The following is a 21380-nucleotide window of genomic DNA, read 5'->3' on the forward strand; positions in this document are numbered from 1 at the left end:
CACTGAGGGTTGCGATCTGTTGCCGGACACGAAAAAAGACAAAAAAAAAAAAAAAAAAAGAGAAAGGAAATAAAGAACACTGAAAACAGCAACAGTAACAAGATAAAACGTTTCTCACCATGTAATGGTTCTCACCACTGGATAACATGTGATCATTTCTATGGTTCTGTAATAGGACACTCCATCACCCACCTGTTGTGACACGATAGCACAACAGCAGGAATCTAGGCAGTTTATAAAGCTCAGACCTTGGACTGGTGTCTTTTAAAATGTTATTTAAGGTTTATCAGTACAGAGCACAAGAATAAACCCTTAACACAACTTCAACATAGACAGCGACTACCTCATAAATGTGTTCCACCAATGGTCCAACTTCCTCTTCTTTGCGGGGCTCCTCTTCTGGTTCCCAGTTGTGAATGGGCAGAACAATCTGTGGGGGGTGGGATACTCTGAAACATGGAATATTGTATTAATTGCTGAACATGGCCCATGTAAAGAATGGCTCACTAGTGTACAGTACTTGAACGGAAGCAAAAAGTGGCTCTCAATTTACATGAGTAGATATTGCCTACATGGAAAAAATGTTGAAAGTGATGTTTGGCACAATGGCTGAAGTCATAGAGAAGGATCTGACCATCTACCGCAGACTCTCAATGACTGGTCTTTAGCCCAGACTGGCTATTTTATAGCATCTCATCTCCTGAGCACCAGATGGCAGAGTGGAGAGTTCCTCTGTTGAGGTGAATAATTGAACATATGCCTATATAAATATACACATCTCTCTATCCTGTGTAAGTGTAAATGTGTGTGTATGTGTATGTACAGACTATATAATCTCTGATTTAAACCATATCAGAAAATGAGACTTTTTTTGTAGATAAAGATCTCAGATTCTGTGCGATATGTTAAATGTCCGGTTGTAAAGAAATACAGTTTCAGGGGCCGGCCCGGTGGCGCACTGCTACAGTGCGTCGCTTGGGAAGCGCGGCAGCGCTCCCACCGAGGGTTCGGATCCCACATACAGACCAGCCGCTCACTGGCTGAGCGAAGTGCGGGAGCAACACCGAGGGTTGCGATCCCGTTGCCGGTCCTGGTCCGGTTCGGGCGCGACACTGAGGGTTGCGATCCGTTGCCGGTCACGATAAAAGACAAAAAGAGAAAAAAAAAAAGGAAATACAGTTTCTGGTTGAAGACTTCAGAGTAGAAAAGTGGCTCTTGTCTATTCTTTCTTCCTAGATTTCTTTGGCTTCCTATTAATGCAGTCATACTGTAACAGCCTAAACAGAAGTGACTCCATTTTGTTAAACTCTAGATTTAAAAGTTTTTTTCTTACTCATGTAACCCAAACCACACAGATTGCAGCTGGACATTAGGATACAATGACTCTTGTTCACACGATTGCTAGAACATAATGACTGCTGCTCGCACTGTGCATAGAATAATTATAGAAGAAATTATTAACCCAGATGGCCATTCTTTACTAGCTACTAACTAGATCTTTTTGAGGTTAACAGGAACTGAATCCATGACTTGACTTCATGGAAGATGGTTACCATGAATCAGCTCCCACCCGGGAAGTTTTTTGATGTTTATCTGCAATTTTTTGATTATGCTTGCACATCCCTGCTTAGGTCACCATGACTCAGCCCGCCACCACCTGTCTCTATAAAACCCTTTGGCAAGTCTTGGAAAAGTGGAGATGGTCTTTGAGACATGAGTCCACAATTTCCCCAGGCTGCTGGCTTCCTGATTAAAGTCTACCTTTCTTTACGCCAACACTTGTCTCTCAATTATTGGCTACTGAGTGGCAAGCAAACGGACCTTTGGGGATTCGGTAACAATAGCTCTCATGAGGCCAGGCCCAGAGCCAAAATAAAACAAAGCATGACTTAATTACAGAGTTGTCTTATCGATAACTCAAGGGTGAGAGAGAGTAAGACAGTTAAATGGCGGAATCACTCCAGTAGGATATTAACTTGACATATGGTTATTTTTTTCTGCAGCTTACACCTAGAAAGTCAGCACTGGATGAATGAAATATAGGACATTGCATTATTCCATATTAAAAGCTGATTACAAACCAAGTTGTTATTATTGTAAAAGTCTTAAAGATAATTCTCAAAAAACACTTTCTAGCAGCTTTTAGGTAAAAGCTATCTTCGAAAGAATTTCTACCCCTTCAGCTAAAAGTAACTTCAACAGAAACATCTCTTTAGGAAATCAGATGTCTTAAATGCCCTTTTAAGGGTATCCAGTAATCAAAACAGCCTCTAGCAACTTCAAACATTATCTTTTTTCTCCTCCTCTAGGTATTCCCTCTCTAAAGCAGAAAGAAAATGTATTGGGTTGAATTCTGACCCTAGGCAAGTAATTTAATTTCTGTATGTCTCTAGTTCCTCATCTGGAAAAGTATGATAAACTCTTTGGACTGTACACCATAAATGATTGGAAAACATCTCAAACATTTTTGGTCCCGTGGAGACAATGTAGTCAAAATCCTTCATTTTATGAAAGGAAAACGGATGTACAAAGAAGTAGTGGGTTAGTTACAGGTGAAGACTAGAGCTTAGGTTTCCCAAGTATTATGAAAGGAAAACGGATGTACAAAGAAGTAGTGGGTTAGTTACAGGTGAAGACTAGAGCTCAGGTTTCCCAAGTACCATCCACTCTATTTCCAATATACAGTGTACCGTAGGGGCCCCTAAACTGCAGTGTTACTTAAACACAATATAAATTTCCTAGCACGGTTCTGTAATGAAATCAAATGGAAATTTATGAGGAAACATATAATCTCGGTGCATGGCAAAATCATTGAAAAAGTGTGGCTCAGAGTTATTTACCCGTTGAAGACTGATTCAAATCTGGGAAACCACAACAAAGAATGGATCTCTAAAGATCCCAACTAAATCAGTGAAACACCGCTTATTGTTTTCAAAGTGGATTTATTTAGAAAGAAGGAAATAAGGAAGAAAGAACATAATAAACTAATTTGCCAGGATGAATAGCAAGTGCAGTGATCTAACAAGCCTTACTGAATAGCCTAAGATAGAGGATAGAGCATTATTCCACCGAGTCCCTCAGGTAATGAGAAGATTGGGGTAGTGTCAATGATAACAATGGACATTAAGAAGGGATTTGGGAGAAAGCAAGAAATTAGGTTTTTTAAAATTAAACTTTATTTGGAGATAATTTTAGATTCATATGCATTTGTAATATAGAGAGATCCCATGTGCCCTTTAGCCAGTTTCCTCCAAAGGTAACAACTTGCAAAACCAAGAAGTGATATTGCATATGATATCACAACCAGAGTATTTGCATTGATATGGTGAAGAAACAGAACATTTCTACCACCACGAAGATCCCCTCATACAGATACATTCACTTCCCTCTGCCTTTATCCCCTCCTTATTTATTGGCAATCATTAATCTGTTCTCCATTTCTATAATTCTGTCATTTCAAAAATGTCACACAAATAAAATCATACAGTATGCAATCTTTTGGGGTTGGCCTTTTTTCACTCCACATAATTCTCTGGAGATCCATTCAGATTGTTCCACCTGTCAGTAGTTTACTGATTCTTATTGTTGGGTGACACTCTATGGTATGAGTATACTACAGTTTGTTTAACCATTCACCCACTGAAGAATATTTAGGTTATTTGCAGTTCTGAGTTATTATAAACAAAGCTGCTTTAAACATTTATGTACAAGTTTTTGTGTAGACTTAATTTTTCATTTTTCTATAATAAGGGCACTCCACATAATTCTCTGGAGATCCATTCAGATTGTTCCACCTGTCAGTAGTTTACTGATTTTTATTGTTGGGTGACATTCTATGGTATGAGTATACTACAGTTTGTTTAACCATTCACCCACTGAAGAATATTTAGGTTATTTGCAGTTCTGGGTTATTACAAACAAAGCTGCTTTAAACATTTATGTACAAGTTTTTGTGTAGACTTAATTTTTCATTTTTCTATAATAAGGGTTTTTTTTCTGGAATAAAGGAATTAGGTTTTTAAAAAGTTGAAGTCTATATACTATCAGGAAGCTCAAATTTGAGGATTTGGTAGTATGGTGTGAACTCTATTTTCATAACTTTGTTTGTAAACCCTATAATCCCAAATAGCAAAGACTACCATGGAAAAATGCTGACTCTACCTGCTGTGGACAGTATCCTATGCAGAACTTGGTTATTCATGGTTGTAGTCTCTTAACACAAACCCATTGAATCCTGATTATTTTACAAAGGCTGTAATTTTATGACTCTTCCTGATCTCAGTAAATGTGGTTCTGTCTCTTGTGGCCAAATTTACTTCATACAGACTTAAGCAAAATTGATTATTTGTACCAACAAATGGCATGTAAATCTGCTTAAAGACAATGTTGACATTATCTAGCTTTGAAACAAATGGGACACTTCTCAACATTTTTTTCCCACTCAAAGAAATATATCCATTTTAGTTTATTTTTTAAATTACAAAATCAAGAGTTAAAGAAAAAACTTTAAGATTGTGCATGATAAAATACATTGGAATAAACACCACTGACCAAGAAGAAAATTAGATTTTCCTGAAGACTGAACACAGAAGATTTTCAACACAGTGGCTGTTTGTTCCTTGAAGAATTAAATATTGAAACTGATATTTTTGCTGCACATTCAGAGGAAAGGGTTTTATTAAGTAAAATAGTTAAAAAGAACTTTAACACTGTCTTAGAGAATAAACTGTGGTCAATTGTTGGATATTAACCTAGCAATTAAAATAATTGCATCCACATGAGAAACCTAATTTTAATTACCTGTTTTGATTACTGGCAAAAACAAATAGAAATTCTCTTCTTTTTTACTGTAAGTGATGGCAAAAACACATTTGAAAATATTAATGTCATAGCATGAATATGTTAGAATACAGTTATATTAAGCCCTTAGCTACTCTGGATTGAATTATGTCTTACTGAATAAAAACATTTCCAATTTTTAAAAAATTTATTTTAAAATTAATAAACAGTTTAAGCTTATTCTGGGTTAGCAAAACTAAGATAAGCTACACTTAAAGAATGAGAAAAAAGTTCATATACAATAGTTGTCAATTTTAAAAAGGTAAAAACAATAGTAAAAAATAATTCTTCTGTTTTCTTCTCTTCAAAGAGTTTTAAAGTAGTGTTTTTCTCATTAAGAGGGAGATGAGGAATAAAATTAGAAATCAACAAAAATAAAACATCTATCTTAGCTCCAAATATCTGTAAATCAAACAAGTAATTTCTTTCCCATGAGTCAACTCATGACTTAAAAAAGAAATCACAAGGGAAATTAGAAAATATTTTGAACTGAGTTATAATGAAAACTCAAGATATCAACATTTTCATATGCTGGTTAAGCAATTCTTGCAGGGAAATTTATAGCACTAATGCTTATGTAAGAAAAGAAGATAGGTCTCCAGTCAATGATAGAATTTCTACACAGAGGGAGAAAAAAAGAAAATCAAATCCAAAGTAAGCAGAAGGAAGGATATAACAGAAAAATCCAAAACCAATGGAATAGAAAACAAAAACAAAAACGAAAAAAAAGAAAGAAAGAAAAAGAAAAAGAAATTAATAAAACCCAAAACTGGTTCTTTGAAAAGATCACTGAACTAGAAAAAGAAGATACAATCTGCCAATATCAGGTATGATGGAGAGGAAATTATTAGAATTCCTACCGACAATAAAAAGAAAATGAGAGAATGTTATGAACAACTTTATGCCAATATATGTAACAATTTAGATGAAATAGACAAATTCCTTGAACAAAAAACTATCAAAGCCCATTAGAAATAGATAATATGAATAGCTTTATATATATTAGAATGAAATTGAATTACTAAAATCCTTCCTATAAAAAATTCGAACCTCCAGACTCAGACGGCTTCACTGGTGAAATTTACCAAGCAAAAAGTTACTTCAAAAAATCCATGGACAAATAGAATTAAAAAGGTAATGAGAATCTTTCCATGAACTTTTTGAAAATCCCTTGTATTTAAGGAAGAAATAATAGCAATTCTACACAAAATCTCCCAGAAAGTAGAGCAAATGAAGGAACATTTCCAACTCATTTTATGGAAGTAGCATTCCCCTATTCCCCTGATACTCAAACCAGAAAAAGATATTGTAAGAAAAGAAAACTACAAATTAATACTTCTTATGAACATAGATGCAAAATTCATTAACAAAATTTTAGCAAATTGAATTCCACAATATATGAAAAGGATAATCATCATCATGAAATGTGCTTCTTCTCCAGAATGCAAGTTTGGTGTAAAATTCAAAACCAAAAATTTATCAATTCACCGCTTTCGTGGACACAAAATGAGAAAACCATTTAACCACCTTCATAGACACAGGAAAAGCATTTGACAAAATTGAACACATGTTCATGTTAAAAATTCTTAAGAAAACTAGAAATAAAAGGAAACATCCTCAACTTGATAAAGGGCATCTACAAAAACCTGGCATCTAACATCATATTTAATGGTAAAAGACTGAATGATTTTGCTGCAAGACTGAGAAGAAAGCAAGGATGTCTTTCACCACTTCTGTTTAATCTTGCACTGCTGGTTCTACTCTATGAGTAGGGGAAGAAAAATAAATAAAAGGCATAACTACCTAGCAGACTATTTAACCTTGCACAAGAAGAGGTCTGACCCTTGCCCTCAGCTTCTGGGGGTAATCTCTAAGCTCTTGGAATTTTATGCTTCACAGGAATGTCTTTGATTGCCTGGGGCCTTGGTCACAGTGGGTTTACAACAATATGATTCAGGCTTGGGGGTTGTCCACCCTGGAAAGACCAACAATGTGACTTAGGGAGGGAGCTTTGGTTACATCCTATCAGTCAACTTGGAGACTTAGACTGATCATATAGGCAAGCAATCCAGGCATGCCTATGTCATCAAGCCCCAATAAAAACTCTGAACACTGAGGCTTGGGTGAGCTTCCCTGGTTGGTGATACTTCATGCACACTGCCACATATTAATACCAGGAAGGTAACATGTCCTAACTCCATAGGAGAGGATAACAAAAGCCCTGTGTTTGGTCCTTCCCCTGATTCCACCTTATGTTCTTCCCCGGGCAGATTTTAATCTGTATCCTTTCCCTGTAATAAACTGTAACTGTGAATATGATAGCTTTCAATGAGTTCTGTGAGTCCTTCTAGTGATTTTTGAGTCTGAGTTTTGGGAACCACCTGAATCTGTAGTTGGTGTCAAAAGTGAGGTGGTCTCTTGTGGGGGGATGTTTCTTCTAACTTTGTAGTTGGCTAATCTTTTGCACAAGCAGATTGGAAAGAAGGAAAACTCTTTAATTCACAGACAATATGATAATTTTGTAGAAAATCCTAGAAAATCAACAAACAAAAAAGCTAGTAGAAGTTATAAGTGACTTTCCCCAAATCACAGGATACACTCCTGCAATTCAAGACATATTATATATGTAGATCAATAGAACAAAATAGGAAAACCAGAAATAGACCCTCAAATATGAATAACTGATTTTCAACAAAGTTGCCAAAGTAATTCAATGGAGAATGATTTTTTCAACAAATGACACAGGAACAACTGGATATTCATCTTGCAAAAATGAACCTTGTCTCTTACCTCATACCAGATACAAAAATTATTTTATAATTACTCATAAACCTCAATGCAAAACCTAAAATTATAAATATTCTGGAAAAAAAAAACACAGAGGAAGATCTTTGTGACCCTGGAAAGGAAAATATTTCACAGACAGAACACAAAGAAAGCACAACTATAAAAAATTAATTAATTGAATTTCATCAAAATTTTAAACTTTTGCTCTTCGAACAACACCATTAAGAAAATATAAAGCCCAACCATAGTCTGGGAGAAAATATGTGCAGGACACATATCTGATAAATGATTTTGTATCTAGGATATATGAAGAACTTTTGCAACCTGATAAAAGAAGACGAACAACCCAGTAGTAAATGGGTAAAAGATCTGAAGAGATACTTCACCAAAAAAGAGATACTGATGGCAAACAGACACTGAAAAGATGCTCAACATAACTAGTCATTAAGTGAATGAAAGTTAAAAACTCAGCGATGCACACTATACACTTACTAGAATGACTAAATTCTAAGGGACTTTCTGGCAAGGATGAGGCACAACTGGAATTCTCATACATTGTTAGTGGAAATGCAAAATGGAAATGTTATAGCCTTTCTGGAAAACAGTTCAGCTGTTTCTTATAAACATGGACTTGCCATACAGCTCAGTAACTCCATCTGTCAATGCTTACAGCAGCTTTAGTCTTAGCTCCAAAGAAGAGACAACCTCAATGTTCACCAACTGGTGAACAGACAGACGGTTCATTGGACACCCGTACAATGGAATACTTCTCAGCAATCAAAAGAAACAGAGTACTGATACATGCAGGAACATGGATGTTTCTCAAATGCATTATGCTGAGTGGAAGAAGCCAGTCTATTTCTGAACGAGTCCACATATGTGACATTCTGGGGAAGACAAAACTATAGTAACAAAAAATAAGTCAAGGAATCAAAAGAAACAGAGTACTGATACATGCAGGAACATGGATGTTTCTCAAATGCATTATGCCGAGTGGAAGAAGCCAGTCTATTTCTGAACGAGTCCACATATGTGACATTCTGGGGAAGACAAAACTATAGTAACAAAAAATAAGTCAAGGTTGCCAGGGCTTGGGGGTGGTGAAAAGTGTAACTGGTATAACTATTTTGAAAAAGAGTTTGGTATTCTTTAGTAAAGTTAAATAGTGTATGCTCTCTGATCCTGAAATTCCACTTCTAAGCATATCCCCTGCATATGCCCTGACATTTCCAGAAAACAAAAAAGTTTGTAAAGAGGAAAAAAAGAAGAGCCCCAAATTTTCATCAAGAGAAGAATGGATAAATAAATTATGATATATTTTTACAATGTAATACTTTGATACAATTAAAATGAATCAGCTACAGGCACATGCACTACAACGGGTATATCGCAAAAACAAAAAAAATATTTGTTTGAAAAAAAAATCACAGAAGCATACATAAAATAACACTTTATATAGATAAAGTTCAAAAACCTCTACCTCATAGGATCAAGATAGCATGAATCATTTCTGAGCATGAGCTCTGGAGACAGGTTGCCTGCATTCACATCCTAGATCCCTGTTGTCTGACTATGTAACCTTCAACTCCTTGGGCTACAATTCCCTCACTTGTACAATGAAGCTACTAGCACATGTTAGGGTGTGCTAACATCCTAACAGCACCTAGGAAGCATCAATCAATGTTAGGCATTATTTTTATTCTCTAATACACTATGGGGCACTTCAGTGGCACCAGGACAGAAGGGCAGGGCCAATGAGAGCAGCCCAGGGAGCAGTATAGGAGGGCCCCTGGTGACTGGCTCTGCATGCTGAAACCCACAGTTGTCATCAGAGGAGTGTGAACCACTCAGGACCTGTGGAAAAGGAAAAGAACCAGGATTCTGGAACCCCAGTGACAATTTGGTCCAAAATACCAGTTGACATTTTTAGCCAACTCCTTGATTGTTCTGAAGAAACCAGAATTATAATAGCAAAATCAATGAAGTCCACACATGTGCAAGATAAGAACAACATACAGTCCATTTCTGATTTCTTTTTCCCCAGGCATGGATTTTCCATCTGGGAGCCATTCCAAGCCTTGACCACTTCCCTCCTGTTTCAATGAATGGCTTATTGGCATCTTCCTCAAAGAATAGGACCAAAGGAAAAAGATATACAACGTGGATCCCATCGTCCTTGCATCTAACAGTTAGCCATTTATTAAAGTTAAGGTGTGACATGGTGAGGCTAAATTGTTATTATGTTGAAATAATTACTGAAGAAGTGGGGTTTTTTAGGCAGTCACATGGCTGTCTATTTTATCTGGCTTCTTATCTACTGTACTGGCTTTTATAATTTGATTACTGAGCTGTCAGCTTAGGAAATAAAGTGATCTCTTGTTTTGACATACTTAGAGTTAATTATTATATAGGGTTTACTCTACTTTCCAAGGCTAATGATGAGTAAAAAGGAATGAAAATTGATAACCAAAGAAACTGTAATTTCTAATGCATTAGGAAAATTCCATATAATTTTCATCGTTATTTTATCATAACTCTTTAAAACAGAAAGCTGTTATTATACTACTACAATGTCTTTTTTATTACTTACCCTCTTATTTCTACTTGAGCTACCGCAGTGATGTTGATTTGCAAACTCACAAAATTGCTGTCTGGATTGTCCTTGTTGGAACTAAAACACAGTGACATATGATTTAAATATATTTTCTCAGACAATTTACCACAATACATGATCATGAAAAACATTCTGTACTATCACAAGAGCAACCCACAATACTAACTGGATCATTCAGCAAACAATGGTATATTCATTCTGCAAAATCATAACCATTTGTACAGGGAAATACTAAGATTCTTTATGATCAACAGTAATTAACAACTTTCCATAAGGAGACACTTTACCTGGAAATACAATAGATACATAGAGAAGCTAACACTTTTTTCTTTCAATGGCTAAACCAAAAAGGCATTGAACTGAGTTCATTTTCTGGCTTCTACCTTGGACAAATTCCTTAACATCTCTGTGTATCATGTTCATTGCCCATCAAATAGGAAATGACAGCACAGGCAACTCCTGATTTTCCATGCTAATAAAGAGGAGAACTGGTATGAATAATCCAGAGCAGCATATAATCAAAAAAGCATTTGCATTTAGTTCTGGAATGCATGATACCATATATTGTTTCGGCAGCAATTTTATCTTCCTCACAGTTATTTCTCAAGATAGTATTAAAATAAGCTAATGTTCACTGCATACTCACTGGCTGACTAGGATGAGGGGTGGAGAATGAATTAGAAGCATGGTCCACAGTGAGAAGAAGCAAGACCCAAGGTAGTTGGGCAGTTCATCAGTAGGTAATTAGGAGATGACACGGATGTTTGGGAAATGCATCCAGGGTCTCAGGACAGAAGGTAATGTGTTTCAATATTTCTTTGAACTGCAGCAAAATTATTTTTGTTTGCTATTTTTTTCTCCCAAGCAAATATAATTAGATATGAAATGTAACGTTGAAAAAATGAATGTGTTAAGTGGTCCATGCTGTAAGGAAAAGAACATGCCTCACAGAGGTTCAATAAGGAACTGAGCTCTGGATGCAGCTCCGTTGTATCATCCTACTGTGCTTTCACAGAAATCACCCAAAGGATTAGGCAGCTTTTAGCAAACTGAGACATGGCCACATCACCACTAACAGGTCATGTTTATATTCAAGTCTCATTAAGAAGAGAGAGTCTTATGTTTTTTCATCATCAAATTCGCTCAGATTTCATGGACAAGCTTTAACACTGTGTTGATGGTAAATGGAGGAGGTTCTGAGTAGCTTTTGAAGCTTTCCAACTGTGGGAGCTGGGAAGGATATGATAAAATTCTGCTTTCAAAGCAGGAGACAGATCCCACAATGCTTTTGAAAAGTCCTCATTGATTGTATATACTGATAAGGAAACAAACTGCAAACACACGTTAAGATATAAATAGGCAAATGTCAGACTTATTTCCTGTAATAGGATATTACTGCTAAGCTTCTGATTGAGCCTAGAGGGATTTGTCCATCCGAGTTTGAACCCCGGATTCCAGGCCATTTTATTATTATCAAATCTGAGGTGGATCAGTCAACTAAAAATTTGTTTATTTTTTTTAAAGGCAGGATTCTGAATACTAATCACTAGGAAGTCATTAAGTAATTTTACTTGCTACTCTATGGTTCCAAATATATTATGGGTAACTCTTTAGTTTGGAAATTTAAATGTAGCTGTTTCACAGATTAATCAGACTTTGTTGTTCTATTTCTAGTTCACTACTGCTTTGTAGCAGTGGAAATTAAAATTATGCAAAAAAAGTTCATTTAAGTTATTGCATAATTCTATTGTATTTTGTTCCCAATTCTATTATATTTTGTTTGGTTTAAACACAATTTTCATTATTCATAGCACCCTTAAAGTGTAAATAGATGTCAAACATTGCAATCATTCTTGGACATGAGTCTAATATGAAGCTTTTAGGATTTTCATAGAATTTTTGAAAAGCATTAGAGCGATGAGAGACTCAGAGTCCAGACGTTCTGGTTCACTAATCGAAATCATCCTCTGTCACACAGACTTGCTATGACACTTGCTACCGCATACCAGTGGTGTCAACAAAATCTCCTGGTAAGAAAGGAACCAGGCTTGATATATAACTTAGATGCTTCCTTGACCTCTTTCCTGGAAGGAAACCCCCTTCACTAATACCACTGCTACATCCAAACAAGCAATCCATCACTGTTGGTGCTGGTTCTACACAAGCAATGATGAATTTCCTCTATATGACTACACTGTATGTTGTGCACAAAGGAAAAACATGTTTTTCACTTTATTGCTCTGATGCTATTTTTTTTCCTTATTGTTCCCTATTTTCTATTTTCTAACAGTCCTTCTGTGTGTTCTTTGATCTTTGGAATGTCAGCAGAGACAATATAGTGTTCATTTCATCATTACCAAGGAGGCAACTTCAAGGATGATCACAAAGACCTGTTTGTACTTGGGAATTGCAATCTGAGACCTGCGCTACATAGGCAAGAAAAGGTTTAAGTCATTTAGAACAAGAGCATGGACAGACCATTTAATGCAAGTATCTGGCAACAGGAAATATTTTAAGTTTATTAATTAATAAAGCCCATTTCTTTTCTGGCTTCTATTTGTGGAAAAGGGTATTAAATGCAGGTAATGGTGGTCAATATATGGCTGTAAGAGTTTAGACTTCAGAGCATTTAGTCTAATTTATTTTTGGCTTAAACACATTTAAACAGAATGCAAAACCACCCACCTAAATATTTATTTACATCTTTGGAGTCTGCCAACAAAGCATTCAGATAAATGTAAATAAAATAGACATGAATAGAAATGGAATATAATGATGATCTATGTTTTTTAGATGAAAGGGGGTGTTAAAAATGTGGTCATTTATATTTTCCATCAAATTCAGCACTTTGTTACTGAATTCATTATTTTAATGATCATCTACAAAATGGATACGGAGAGGGCATTTAGAACATTATCTAGTGTCTTCTGCTTCTTGAATGAACTACTGGTTGTGTCCATTATTTTCTTTGTAACCACAATCAAGAAGAAGGAGAAAACATCAATGAATTTGCACCTTTGTACCAGACTTTCTTTCTAAATAAGGACTGTGTACTTTATGAGAGATGTATCTTTCCCCAAGTGACACAAAGCTTCATGCCACTGCAGAATCAATGACACAGACAATGATGGAGAGAAATAGAAACTTCAAGCTACTGTCTGGAGTTATGATGGTTCTTCATTATGTGTGTTCTTTTTTTTTTCTCTCTCCTGAAAACTCAGAAATATCAACGGAAGATTTCCAAAATGAAAATACTTCAGAACCCCTAAACCTTTTGGGAAATATATATTCATGTAGGTACAAAGAAGTGATTTAATAAGCTTTTGGTAAAATAAAGGGATATTACAGAAGAATTAATTGCATTTGCATCCCATCACCAATTTAACTAAAATAAAACAATTTTCTAAGATTCAGCAGAAAATATCTAAGTTAAATTCAAGAAAGAATGAAGGTCAGAAAAGAACACCTCACGTAACTTAGAAAACCTTCCTCCCTAGAAATATATCAAAAAGTTTGGGGGGAGTGGTTGTGACACAGACTGCAGAGTTGAAAATCTGCTTACATTATTATGGAGTTTATATATTTTTTAAAAATCCTAAACTTGTACTGAAGTAGCTATTAAAATGTAATCAGTTGCACAGAGTAAGTGTTCTAAAAGTTATCACACTCTAATGACACTTCTTTTTGCAAGATATTAAGGTAAATTCAGAGATCAGCCACACTGTGCACTAACATTTGAGAACCAAATTGTAGATACTGACTTAATAGTCATTTTTATAGTTAGATCAAGGGTTCAACAGGCTCGCGAGGTATAAATAGCTATGGAAGGTGTGCGTGTGCTGTCTGTATCAGTGTTTTTCAAACTTTTAAAACTGCAGACCACAGAAATATATCTCACAGGGCATCTTGCTACACCCACTTACACTTATTTGAAAGGAACATTTCATGAACAGTATTAATATATTATATATAATTCCATTCAATTTCCTTTCCTTTCAATGCGGGTTTAGAACCATTATATGGATTCCATTACCAGCTAGGGGGCTGAAGTCCACAGCTAGGAATCCCTGGCCCGCATATCACACTACTCTCTGCAGGTTTTCCCACTCACGAAATATTATTTTCTGCTAGGAAAGAGCAAACAGAATAGACAGTGAGAAGATAAAGTCACAGCTGAATCCTTGAATGGGATCAGCTTTAAAAAAGGGAGGCAGCTACCTACATGGCTCAGCTTATGGTTGCCAGAGAAGACCCCACCCTCAAAATACAATAATATCCCACCTGCATCCTTCCATGGTGCTCACAAATAAACTATCAGGTGCGGGTAGGAGAAGGTAGGTGCCTCAGAATGAGATTAAAAAAGTGAAGCAAAGTGGGAAGGTCCCAGGACAAAATTTCACTGTTTCATAACTAGGCCTACATGACGCAATCTCTTTTTCAAAACCCCAAATATTGAAAAAACTAAAATAATTGAGAAAAACAAAGGACAAATGGGCTGTGAAAGTCTGGGTTCTATTTCAGAAGAGCTTTGTAAGTGAAGGAGCTTGACTACTGGCATTCATTTCACTCGGGATCTCTTTACTATTGAGTGCAGTCAATAAAATAGGCATTTAAAGGTCTAACCTTCTGATTTGGAGATCGAAGTTAATGCTCATGTTTGTTTTCTCAAGACGTGGAACTGCAAATCGGAGGCCCAGAGAATACTGGGGGAAAGAAAAACCACACAGGACAGAAAGTTATTACATGGGATGGACCTTATATGCAGCATAAGTCATCCCTGCAAATCCCCACCCTGGATTGCTGTCACTGTCCTTTTTTCTTCTTCTACCCTGGGTGGCTGAGAGCCAAGAGGAAGTGACACATTGAGACCAGGACCCAGAAGACTCAGGTCACAATACATTTTGGTTTCCTCTCTCCATTTAATCCTGAACCGCCTCTTTTCCTGCCACCTTCCTGATGTGCTAAATTAAAAACAACCCAAATACATGAGAGAAGGCTGATTTTGAAAACTATGATGCTTTCTTTGGATGGACCTTCATGTAGTCATTGAAATTACAGCTGTGAAGGCAATGTAACAATGTGGAAAATGCTTCGAATGAAATAATGATCAAATGAACGCTACAAATAAAGGTTATAAGTTCTATGTGCAATGTGTTTCAGCTACGGTTTTAAAAGTGTATAAATGGAAAAGTTAGTGTACAGGAGTGGGGATGTACTCTAAGAAAATATTCCAGAATAATATGTTACAGTTGGGGTAAGGTAATGGTTGTACAGATTATTTTTTCTTCCCTTTTTTATTTTCAAAAATTTTAAAACTGCTCCTTTTTTTTGTTTTTGGTTTGAAAATAGGTAAAAACATGGAGAAAAATAAATCCAATGATAATGTAAATAAGGAAGTAAAAATAATAGCTACCACATATATGAAATTATATTACTCTTTCTTCCAAGTACTCTACTATGCCTTCCACACATTATCTCATGTTATCATGGCAACCACTCTGAGTTGGTTGATGTTATTGTTGATATTTTAGCAATCTGAGGATTAGAGAAGTTAAGCACCTTACTCCAGATGCAGAGGAAATAAGAGTAGTCAGAATTTAAATCCCTGCAAGCTGACTCCAGATTTAGACCTACAATCACTACAGGGTGAGAATCAAACCAGTAATAAAACTTGTATTAATATGAATCAGTAATAATATGAACTAATAACAAATTATCACTTTTCTCACAAATCATCGTCATTTCACTGGCCCTTACTGAGTGTGCTGTGAGCCCCATATCAGTGGCTTTACCTGTGTCATACTGTTGTGTATACTGCTCCAAACATTCCAACAAGTAGGTATTTTCCCATTTCAATGTGATTGCTCAAGGTGTCACAGCTGATAAATGGCAAAGCTGGCATTTAAACCCAGATGTGTCTTAATCATAAAGCATGTGCACCCTTATGCCCCAGCAATGATGAACTCCTTTAAAATTCAAACTGTGCAATTTTCTATCAGACCTCTCTGCACACAATCTTCTATCTTGCTTGAAAGCCATTTAGCTTTTTCTTGCCTTTTTTTTTCTTTTTACTTGAAGAACTCCCACTCATGCTTCAGAGCTCAGGACAAGAGATACCTCCTGCAACACATCCTCCGATCCCACGGGCTGGGACAGGCAGGAAAGTTTTCTCCCTCTTTATTACTCCAACCTATGGTATTGCTCATTTTGATTTTCTTATTGAATGGGGATTGTGCATTTTCATCTTTATGTTGTCAGACTCTAGCTTAGTACCAGGCATAGATAAAGGATGCAATGAGAGATTGACGAGAGTGTGTCCTGGTTTGCACACTTCCAGTGATGGGAATCTTACTATATTGTGACGGAGGCTGCCCAATGTTGGTCTTCATTATAGAACAATTTAGCATGGAATAAAGACACAATAACATCATGACAATTTCATACTGGTAAGAGGAACATGTGTACATTACTAGTACCAAACAGCAAATCTCTGGGCATTGATTCTAAAGACCCTTTGTTGACCCACCATTTTTTCATTTTCCTGCTTGAGAAAATTTGCAAGTTATTATGAATTTCATTAGCATATAAATATTTTATATTACTATAGCTACTATAAGAAAATGACTTCACTATTTAAAAACCAGAAGCAAAATTTCTGAATAATACCTTGAATATTTTGTTAAAAGGAAAAGTCACTCGAGAACTATTTTCTAAAAATATTGCAGTTAGAATAAATACTCCTGATGGCTTATACTGCCTTTTCCTTAATATTTAGGACTGCTTTTCCATTTGGAAATCTACTACAATTCACTAAGAGTATTCTTTCTTAAAGTACAGAATGAAGAAGTAAATAAATAAAGTGTTTTATAACAAAACAGAATGAAATAAAATTTGATGTGTTTAAGGGCATTGAAGGCTGAGATAAGAAAGCTATTAGGTTTCTTCTACTATAGACCTCAGAGATAAATGAGTATAAACAATTTACTTCCCTGACTTCTAAAGATTATTTGCTAGTAAAATGGATTGACATCCTTTTACATAAACACATTTGTTATTAAGACCACACTGCCATTTTTACCCTCTAGTTTGAATGACACTGGTGGCCAGTTTTTGTTCCAAGATAATCCTTAGTTATTGATGATCTTAGATGATCTCTGGTCTTGCTTTAACACATTCATTCTGAAAAAGGAATAAGGGACCTGTCACCTACAGATACTACCACTGTTGCTACCATGTCAATTCCTTTCTCTTTGGCCTTAGGTAAACTTCTTCATATAAAATTAGTAGTTGGATCTTTTCTTGAAAACTAGCAAAAGGGTTTATTAGCTTCTAGATAAAAGGATTATACTAGAAAATGTTCCAATATCTCAGCTTGGATATCCCATTCTATCTTTAGCACCTTCATTTGAAAGCCTCATCTGTTATTTATCAGTTTTTATCCAAGTATTTTTTGCAATTTTGTAGACTGGATAGAACATGGGGTTTGTGGTCAGGTCTGGTTTGAATCCTGGTCCTGTCCTTCATCATCTAGGTGTCTGTGGGCAATTCATTTGACTTCTCTGAGCCTCAGTTTCTTTATTCATAAAAAGAGAAAATACTTGACTCATACAGTTGTTTTGATAATTCAAAAAAATAACATTAAAAAGTGTCCTCCCGCCCATCCTAGCGATGGGTTTATAACACAGAGGACATCAGTTCATGGTGACCAATAATATTCAGGTATAAGAATTTACCTTTCATTTGACCCAAGAAGTGAGTTTGGCACATTTTTAAAAAATACCCAAGATCAATGCAATATTACAGTGTAAAAGTGCAAAAATATTAGCCTAGCATAATATCCTAAAGTATAAATTGAGAATAGGTATTGCTTGAGAAAAAGTTTCAAATGCTCAAGTAAATGTGTAAAACACTGGGCTAAAAGACATTTACTGGAGGACATCTCAGTACCTTTAAATGCAAATGTGTACCTGAATCTCCCAGGGAATGATATGATGCTCCCCAGTGACTACAGAACTCCCTTCTAAGGGCTTATCTCAGGGACTAGCACTCTTTGGAATACACTTTCGGAAGTTGTTCTAATACAAACCTACACAATTGTAACTTTTCAGAAAATTTTTTTCAAACAGGCCATTTTATTGATAATCACATTTAATTTTAAGTACAGGAATATGAGTGTTCAATTTATGTAGGATTTAATCATAAAATATTTTCAGATTTCAGAATTTGTTTTTGATTTCTGATTTTATAAAATAATTCTTGCCACTGGGAAATTTTTTATGAGACATAACTATGTGTATACTTAAACTATAACTACATAAAATACATTTATTATCTACAAGTAATCCTGAATGGGAATTTTCTAAACCTGGAAACAAAAAGAAGCAGGAAAAAAAAAAAAAAAAAAAAGAAAGGAGGAGAAGAAATACTAACAACTCATATTCTTTCACAAGCATGCTGGAGATCATTACTAACCTCCTTTTTTCTGATACAAACAATTGTCTGTATTATTCTTTGTGTAAGATAATGGAAAATATAGACCTGGTAAAGCTGGTTTAAAAAGTGCATTATGCTAATATTTTAAATATAAAAATACTGTGAATGATATTCATATAGGAAGTATATTGGGAATAAAAGTTAATTTAATTGTCTTTGCTAAAAATCTTTGTTTTAATTAGTTTTTTAAAATTGGAACATAACTGATTACGTAATTTGTGGGGTACAGAGTTGGCTGTATTTGTGTACAGTATTTGATGATCAAATCAGGATAGTTGGCATATTTGTCATTTTAAAGTCTTTTACTTACATTGTTTCTTTTTTAATTCAAGGGAAAAAAATCTGTAGTAAAACTCAAAGAAAAAATATTCAAAGAAAAAAATCTGTAGTAAAAAAGTCTTTATAGATTTGTTGCAACTGAAAGACACCTAAGAGTAATGTCTAAAGAGAAAGCATATAAATGTACACAGCTTTTTGTGTTTTTAACCCGAGATATTCACTCTGTGTAGGCTAATAATGCTAAATCCCACCACCTTGGTCATTTCTTGCCTAATTTGTTTTAGCTGCTGTGTTCTAACCGCTGAGTGGTAATTGGGGAGCTTTCCGTTAGTGCTCTGTAAAATTCAATTAGACGGAAATCAGTTAAGTACTTCTGGTTTTCTCTTACATTTGTTCCAGCCACCATAGGGTTACCAAGGTCACACACCACCATCCTGGTTACATTTTCCATCTTGTACTCACAGCTCAGTGGTCGCAGTCCCTGCAACAGGAGAGAACACCAGCACGGAGTTCAGGGGTCAGAATAAATCACATCCTGTCATGAAGCAATCCTGGGGGCTGGGAGCTCCCCTTGATTGTGAACACCTGTGTGTGCAACTATGCACACAGATTAATTTGTGACATTAACTCAGAAGAGAAACTTGCAAGAGAAAGGTAGAAACTAAATTTTGGAAACAAATAGGTTGGGTTGGTAAACACATTTATTGGGTTTCACTGAGGAAGACAGTGCTTAATATAGTATTTATATGATCATTTTAGACATTCTTACTAAGGTTAAGGTTAAACTCAGGATATGAAGATCACAAATAACTGAACATGAGTAAACAGATTTATTTATTCCTTATGCAAAACTTGCAAAAATGAAATGAAAGTAATGTATATAGATTATCATAAGACTCGATGACTATTTGCAAGAGAATTGCTGTGAACAATAATTTCTACATACTGTGGTTCCATTTTGATATTATGCAATCAATTTTGTTCAATCCTCCAAATATTTAAGGTGTAAAGAGAACACTTGTATGTTTAACCAGTACTTCTGATCTCCTTCCTTCCCCCTATGTCCTATTCTGATGAGAGTTTATAACAACTCGAGTTTGAAGAAGTACTGGGAACTATATGCTAGATAAGGTCTGAAGGTTATGCAGATGAGAGGGGGAAAAGAGGAGGTTTATCTTTGAACTGCTGACCTCTGCTCCCAGCTCCACGTAATGTCCTCATTCTATTCCCAGCTGTCTAGACATCCATCCCTTGTTCTCCACTCCGATTATCTTCCGAATACTGCAAAGCCTAATAGACCCGTGGCTCTGCCCTGCCTTTGGTGACAGCTACTTATGCTTACTCATTATTTCACTCTAACTTGTTATGTGCCATCAATATAACCTGTCACCCTCATCCCCAAAGATAAGATTGCAATATGAGCACATTCACAAAGGAGCAACATTTGGAAATTTCTGTCCCTGTGACAGGTCTGTGGAATTGGGACCTATCCATTCATCCATCAGCTCTACTGAAATTTTATATAAGGAGGCAATATGAATTTTTAAAGTAAAAGTTTGAGAAATGATCCTCCAATTCTCTTCTATGACCTCAAACCAAACCAAAACAAAGAAAAACTAAACAAACCTCAGACATCTAGGTAAATTATTCTGCAGGTACATCACATGCTTTGATAATATAAGCTTCAGGAGGGCAGAAATTTTTATGTCTATTCTATTCCCAGTGCCCAGAGCAGTGTCGGGCACAAAGTAATAGATGGTTTCAGGGGATAAGAACAGAAAGAGCTCATACTCTTTCCTAAAGAGAAGCCAACAAGGAAACACACAAGCACACAACTAACTATAAAATGCTCCTCCTAGAATCACCCAGGCAGACATCCACGCTCTTACCAATGAAAAAGGATTGAAACACTGACACCTGGAGACACCACTGAAAACATACTCTCATTTGCAACAACATGGATGAGCCTGGAGAAACTTATGTTGAGTGAAATAAGCAAAGCACAGAGGGATAAATACTGCATGTGCTCACTCAAATGTGCGAGCTAAGAGAGAAAAAAGGAAGAAAGGAAAGACCACAGTAGTGCGTTGGTCTTGGGAGGTTGGGGGTAATTGGGTGGGGGACACAGGGTACAAATGCAATTTGTGGTAATGGGTATGCTGTCAGTATGAATCTGGACCTCACATCATGGGCATGGGGGGTGACAGTCAGGTTTGTATGTATCTCATGAATATTCATAATTGAAAACCAAACCAAAACAAAAAACATCCTCTCTCCAAATACCCTGAATGACATATTAGTTATCCTGGAAGAGCTAAGAAACATGCTTTTAAAAAGTTGGTAATATTTTCTTTTCTCAAAGGTAGGT

The 21380-nt window shown here is 35.8% G+C and overlaps 1 protein-coding gene across 1 annotated transcript in view; it reads right to left on the reverse strand.

Moving 5' to 3' along the window:
- Positions 1-21380, reverse strand: part of ITGA8 (integrin, alpha 8) — a gene marked incomplete at its 5' end in the record, with an annotated part of 186133 nt that overhangs the window by 47441 nt on the left and 117312 nt on the right. The window contains 4 exons of the mRNA XM_008567535.1: positions 344-449; positions 10217-10297; positions 14864-14943; positions 19401-19493. Of these exons, the coding sequence (XP_008565757.1) occupies positions 344-449; positions 10217-10297; positions 14864-14943; positions 19401-19493 (360 nt within the window). The remainder of the gene's footprint in view (positions 1-343; positions 450-10216; positions 10298-14863; positions 14944-19400; positions 19494-21380) is intronic.

The sequence above is a fragment of the Galeopterus variegatus genome, unplaced genomic scaffold, assembly GCF_000696425.1.
Source record: "Galeopterus variegatus unplaced genomic scaffold, G_variegatus-3.0.2 Scaffold326, whole genome shotgun sequence".
Classification (NCBI taxonomy): domain Eukaryota; kingdom Metazoa; phylum Chordata; class Mammalia; order Dermoptera; family Cynocephalidae; genus Galeopterus; species Galeopterus variegatus.